Source organism: Habropoda laboriosa, unplaced genomic scaffold, assembly GCF_001263275.1.
Source record: "Habropoda laboriosa isolate 0110345459 unplaced genomic scaffold, ASM126327v1 scaffold12, whole genome shotgun sequence".
Taxonomy (NCBI): Eukaryota; Metazoa; Arthropoda; class Insecta; order Hymenoptera; family Apidae; genus Habropoda; species Habropoda laboriosa.
Window position 1 is genome coordinate 902,645 of NW_017100132.1, and position 6,303 is coordinate 908,947.

Here is a 6,303-nt window from a genome sequence, read left to right on the forward strand (position 1 = left end):
AATACTAATTTCCAAAATTTGACAATTTCACGTTCTTCAAAATTTCAGACTGTAAATTTAACAAATTTACTTTCTCTAAAATAAATTTCTGCAAAATTTCCACCGGTTAAAATCACGAAAACACGAGGAAAGTGCTAAGCGCTACAAGGGGCAAGAAGAAATGCCCCTTTCAACGGGGAAATTTCCTTGGTCAAGCACTATAGCAGACAAGGAAGGATTCGTGGCCACGATGTGTCAGGTATAGGGATGACAAGCGCACAGAGAGCGGGAGAAAGGGTGAGAGGGACAGGTGCAGGAGACACCTAAACACCTGCAAAGACAACTCGTATGATGGACAGTGTCGGCTGGACTGGAGAATAGAACGGAGACAGGATCAGCAAGATGGATTCCGTTGCCCCAGGGGATTGTTCATAAATTATGGACGCGTTAATTATAATGGAGTTTCCAGACCGGACTGTTTATTGACTCGACGTCGCCGCTGAAGCTTTGTACGACGTTACTGTGACGAGAATTTTGCATGTCGAGTGTTGTTTCAGCCATTTAGCTTAGCCATTTTAGAATATACAGATAACTTTATATCCGTTCAATTTATAACACTTTTCATTTTTAAATTAACTATTTTCCAAAGTATATCTATGAAGTTCTATAATATACCATGTTTCTTTCCTGCACCTCTACTTCCACACCATTCCCTTTCCAACATTTCAAGTTAAATTTTCGAAAAAGTATTAAAAAGTAAATAAATAAAAACTCACGAAAGTGAAAATCTATTAATTGAAAATTGTTTGAATTTTTCTATAAAAGAATATTTCCATCTATCGAACGTCATAGTAATAATACGATCTGGAGAACGTCAGAATTTGATTATTTTCCCTTCCTTTTCACTTCATCCTTTGAAGCTTTCTATAATCAAGGATCGAGATTCACAAAAGATGCTTTCATAATTTTCACACGATCGAGCCAAAAGCAGCGCAGAAAATTGGTAATCGGCTGAGAAATCAAAATTTATCGGGCGATCCCCTACCAATCTCACAGCTACCATAAATTCTTTTTTACTGGCATCGTAAATTTCGCTCTCACATAAAATTCCAACCCTTTACACCGTGTATGCGAGCACGATACGAATGGGACACGTTAATTAATCACGTTCATCGCGTAATATCGTATAAGTGAGGAGGGGAGAGTGGAACACGAGGCAATCTGAGTCTCGGAAACGCGTTCATAGCCTTTGAGAGGAGATTCTGTTGCGACATTGTCGCATAAAGCTTCGATTATGCGCTTCCAGAGAGATACACTGGCAAAGATATCGATAATCGAAGCATGAACGTGGCCACAAACGGCTTGAATATTATCGACAACGAAACAGACGCTGTCTCGACATTTTCGAACCACGTATATAGGTAAATCCCTTCTTAACTGTTGCTTTCGATCATTCCAAATTTCCTACCTTCTCAATTTATTTTCAATTATTCGCAATTTTCTTGATCACTCTGTCAACCACAGAAAAAAATAATTTTCTACATTCTCAATTGATATTTTCAATTATTCTCAATTTTCTTCATCGCTCTATCAACCACAGAAAAAAAATAATTTTCTACATTCTCAATTGATATTTTCAATTATTCTCAATTTTCTTCATCGCTTTATCAACCACAGAAAAAAAATAATTTTCCACCCTCTCAATTGAGAATTTTAATTATTCAAAATTTTCACGACCACTCTGTCAACCACAGAAAAAAATAATTTTCCACCCTCTCAATTGAGAATTTTAATTATTCCAAATTTTCTTGATCACTCTATCAACCATAGAAAAAAAATAATTTTCTACATTCTCAATTGATATTTTCAATTATTCTCAATTTTCTTCATCGCTTTATCAACCACAGAAAAAAAATAATTTTCCACCCTCTCAATTGAGAATTTTAATTATTCAAAATTTTCACGACCACTCTGTCAACCACAGAAAAAAATAATTTTCCACCCTCTCAATTGAGAATTTTAATTATTCCAAATTTTCTTGATCACTCTATCAACCATAGAAAAAAAATAATTTTCTACATTCTCAATTGATATTTTCAATTATTCTCAATTTTCTTCATCGCTTTATCAACCACAGAAAAAAGCCGATGAATAATTAATTTGAAAAATTTAAGATGATCCTGCGTTGAATATTCGAAATGAGATTTTATTGGAAAAGGATTAACGGGGATTTTTTTATAATTTCGATGGCCCAGTAACTGTAACTTTTTCAATTTTAAATTAATCAATCGATACTTGTTAATACTTGGATTGAAATTAGTAGTACAAATTGCTGCTTTAGAGAACATCGGAGTTCGATTTTTCTTCCTTCATTGCTAGAAAACTTTTTATAATCAAGACGTAGCAACCTAGTAAGCACTGCAACAGATCTTACCTTCTTTTCTTCATCTACTTCAAACAAGATTGCACCGTTGTTCAAAAGTTCTATATCACCTAAGTTTCTTCTATTTATATCTTCGCTTGTTTTCAACTTTGTGTTCTAATTTTGCAAAAGGAGGAAGAAAATTCGATACAATACTATTTGATGAATGTAACATGGAAAAGAATCGTTCGATATTATCGAAATAGCAGAATTTTATACATTTTTCAGAATGTTAACGGAATTCTAAAATTTCCAATAAATTGTTTTGGTACAAAACATCAACTGGTAATTGAAAGAAATAATTAAATTGCACAATTTGCAACAAACTATTTTTAATATTTTCCATCTGCTCTAATTTTGTTTTATTATGTTCATTATTTTGTTTTTCATTTCTATTTACATTGCCAATAAAATTTTATTAATGATCTGCTGAAAAACCAAGTGCCAAAACATGTAAACGTCAAAAACTGACTGTTTTCAGAGAAAGGGGTCTTGTATGGACACAGGAAATTGACTTTTGAAGTTTTTAGCACGTAGAAACGAGTTGCTTTTTCAGAGAGAAAAAAAAAAATACGAAATGTTTGGTAGAAAAAAATTGATTTATTTGACTTTTCAATTGGAAGAACTTTTAAAGAAACTCTACAATGTGGAAATAACCTTTTTTGTAGAAACGAGATTGTCGAATTCGTGGAAACTGTTTTTTCAAAGTTTAGCAAGTGGAAATTTGTTCCTTTCGAGAAAACAAACAAAAAGGAAGTGAAACATTGATTTCTTTCATTTTGCCCATCTCAAAAATGAGAAACCTCCATGCAGTGCAACTTTTCCAAAATGCGCACAATTTTTTGAAAAGTAAAAAAAAAAGGTTAAGTGAAAAAAAGAATTAACATGTTTCGTCCAATAATGTACACGTGGAAAATGTGGTTGAAACGTCGTTTAGAATCCGCTGTTTTACCGGTCGAGTTTTTGTGCATGGCAGCAAGGGCGAAAATCCAGAAAATATTAAGGGCAGAACGTGGAAGGGGAAGGGAGGAGGGCCACTCGTTAAAAAGTAATTGCGCGAGCCGCCTTTGCAAATAAGTGAATATACACGGAAGGCGGATTCGAAAGAGTGCTTTCCTCGCTCTTTGCAAATTACCGAGCGCGCGCGCTTGGTTTTCACATATTCAGAGCGGGACCAAACAGGCCGCCCTTAGTCAAAAATGGACCGTATGTTTTTCAGCCGGGCTCGTTATCCGCTTTTAATAGTAATTTCGGCCGGAAGATAGCGCTGAATGCGGTTCTGGGACGGTTCCTGCGAAAGACGCTGGTTTTTCTTTGACTACGCTACTGATAGAGCAAAGTAGTTCTACCTTTTCGACACGAGGTATCTTGCTATTAATTGTGAATTCACTGTGCTTGGAAATATATTTTTTATTGGAAAGACAGGTAACTATTTACTATTTTACTATTTACACTCTTTGTAATATTTTACCATTTTTACTATTTCGCTATTTGCACTCTTTGTAATATTTTAATATTTTTACTATTTTCATTATTTGTATTTTACTATTTTTACTATTTTGGGAAAGTCTGCATTTTCTTTTTGCAAGTACATAATACAGTAAATTCTCTACAAGTGTCAGTCAGTTTGGATTCCACAAGTGTCAGTATAGATGGTCCTACGCTTATGTTATCCTCGCTCGCTGTCAGTCAAGCGTGTAAAACGCTATACCACTCGGTTTCTTTTACGAGATTTCACTGCTCGACAATTCATAATAGAAAAATATAATTTCTTTAATTTTCCTTTTTTTCATCTGAAATTTTTTTTAACATGTTGGTGAGATTTTTCTGATGAAAATGAGATCAAACACGATATAATTTGAACAACATTTACTTATTCACTATCACGCCAGACAGTGAACGTGTTAATAAGTAAATGTTGTTCAAATTATGTCGTGTTTCATGTAATTTTCATCAGAAAAATCTCATCAATATGTTAAGAAAAATTTCGGGATAAAAGAACGTAAAATTAAAAAAGTTGGTATTTAAATCACTTGGTTGCCTCGACTCACGTTTCATCCTTATCTTTTATTCGCTGTCCTTGTCTACGTTCGGCAAACTGCAATGGCGGGCGCGAGGCTCGAAAACGTAGTCCCTGACTCTACAAGTGTCAGGTTTAGGTTCCTTGCCGACTGACACTTGTGGAGAATTTACTGTACTGTGAGTAGAATGGCTTCTTCCCTCAGATTTTGGGTTTGTGTTTTTTAGAAAGACACAATTGGTAGAAAATATTTGCATTATACAATATTTTTGGAATTGCATTGATGGATTTTCCAATGGAAAAGTGGCTTCTTGCATTCTTATGGAATTCGAGTAATAGGATTATTTTACTTTATTTTCAAAAAATGATTTCTAGTAAATAGTTATTTCTGGTAATACTCTTTCTACGTAGTAAATGTGTCACATATGACATTTTTAATTTCCCAACCTATTCAAAATTATTTAGTGGTAAACAGGGTAGACTAAACAGTCTAACTTTTTTTTGTAACTATCTATACACGTAATTGTTAATTATGAGTTCGAAGAAGAATTAAAAAAACATTAAAATTTGTAGAAATGCTCTTTTTAAATCACTCACCGCATTGTTGGGATGTGTTTGATCGGTTTTGAGTTCCCGATGATTGCTGAATTGAACGTAGACTGGTCTGCCACGGAGCTGGGCTATGGAAGAGGCATAGTAATTTACCATTGTCGCTGCAGCATTTTCATCCGCCATTTCCAAGAACGCCTGCAACATAAAATGGACGATACACGGTTAAGAGGATCCATTAAACCGGACAAAAGTATTAAACATCTTGTTAAATTTTTCATACGATAATTCCCGACATTCTGAATATAACTTTCACGAAATTTTTTTACAGTCACTTAACGAACCCCAGATATATCAATGTGGAAATAGAAATCCTAAAGAAAAATTCCAAATAAAGAAAATTTTACCAATCCAAATAGAAGGATTTAGGTTACGACAAAATCAATTTGAATTGAAAAACAACACAATATCATTTAAAAAATTTTAAAAGCATCTTAACATTTGCATGGTTAATAAATACTTATGAAATTGAGAATTGCAATAATCTTTCGCTTTAAATTATCAGAAGCTGACACTCAATTTCTGAAGACACTATAAGACCTACACGCTTATGAACGTCAGACTTCCAGAAGGAAATAGAAGAAAAAATTTGCATTCTCAGGCTGTACGATTTCAATTTCGCCAATCGTAACTTTCGAAACGACGCGTTTTGAAGTCCAAAAGAGAACAGCGTGGGAATTCGCCGCCTCGTGGAATTCAAATATTAATGCAGAATTATCTCTGTAATTGAATTTCCGCGTTATTTAATTTCTATGCAAAATTCCCGTTGTCGAAAGTTACGGGCAGAACTCGAACACTTGTTGGGGACAATAAAAACTGCTTTGCAAAATAATGAAACATCGCAATTGCATCGTTTTTTAGGCGCGTTTCTGATATAAAAGAGAAATACCTCGAAAATACGATTAACTAATTGTGAGTTAATTACGAATTAATAAAACACGATTAAGTTCTTTGAAGATTAACTGAAAGAGAGAAGAAAATGCATCAAATTGAGAAATAAAGTTGATGATAGTATTGATGACAAATTGATAGGAAAATGGTTGGAATTATAATGGTAGATTAATGGAAGAGGAGATCGAATTGTTTATGATAGAATTAATTGTATTGTAATGGTGAATTAATTGCAGAATTAGTAGATTAATAATGAAGCATGCAATTAAGGACAATACTTATGGTGTACAAATTGAACTTTATTTATTATATTAAATGTATTCCTACTAAAATTCGTTATCAAGTTTAATTATTCTCAAGATCCTTGGTATATAAATTAAGG

At 33.6% G+C, this 6,303-nt stretch overlaps 1 protein-coding gene across 1 annotated transcript in view; it reads right to left on the bottom strand.

The window, feature by feature from the left end:
• The window catches only part of LOC108575161 (polypyrimidine tract-binding protein 2), a 179,706-nt gene that overhangs the window by 110,402 nt on the left and 63,001 nt on the right, over positions 1-6,303 (bottom strand). The window contains exon 3 of the mRNA XM_017937926.1: positions 5,019-5,168. Coding sequence (XP_017793415.1) covers positions 5,019-5,156 — 138 coding nt within the window. The 5' untranslated portion in view covers positions 5,157-5,168. The remainder of the gene's footprint in view (positions 1-5,018; positions 5,169-6,303) is intronic.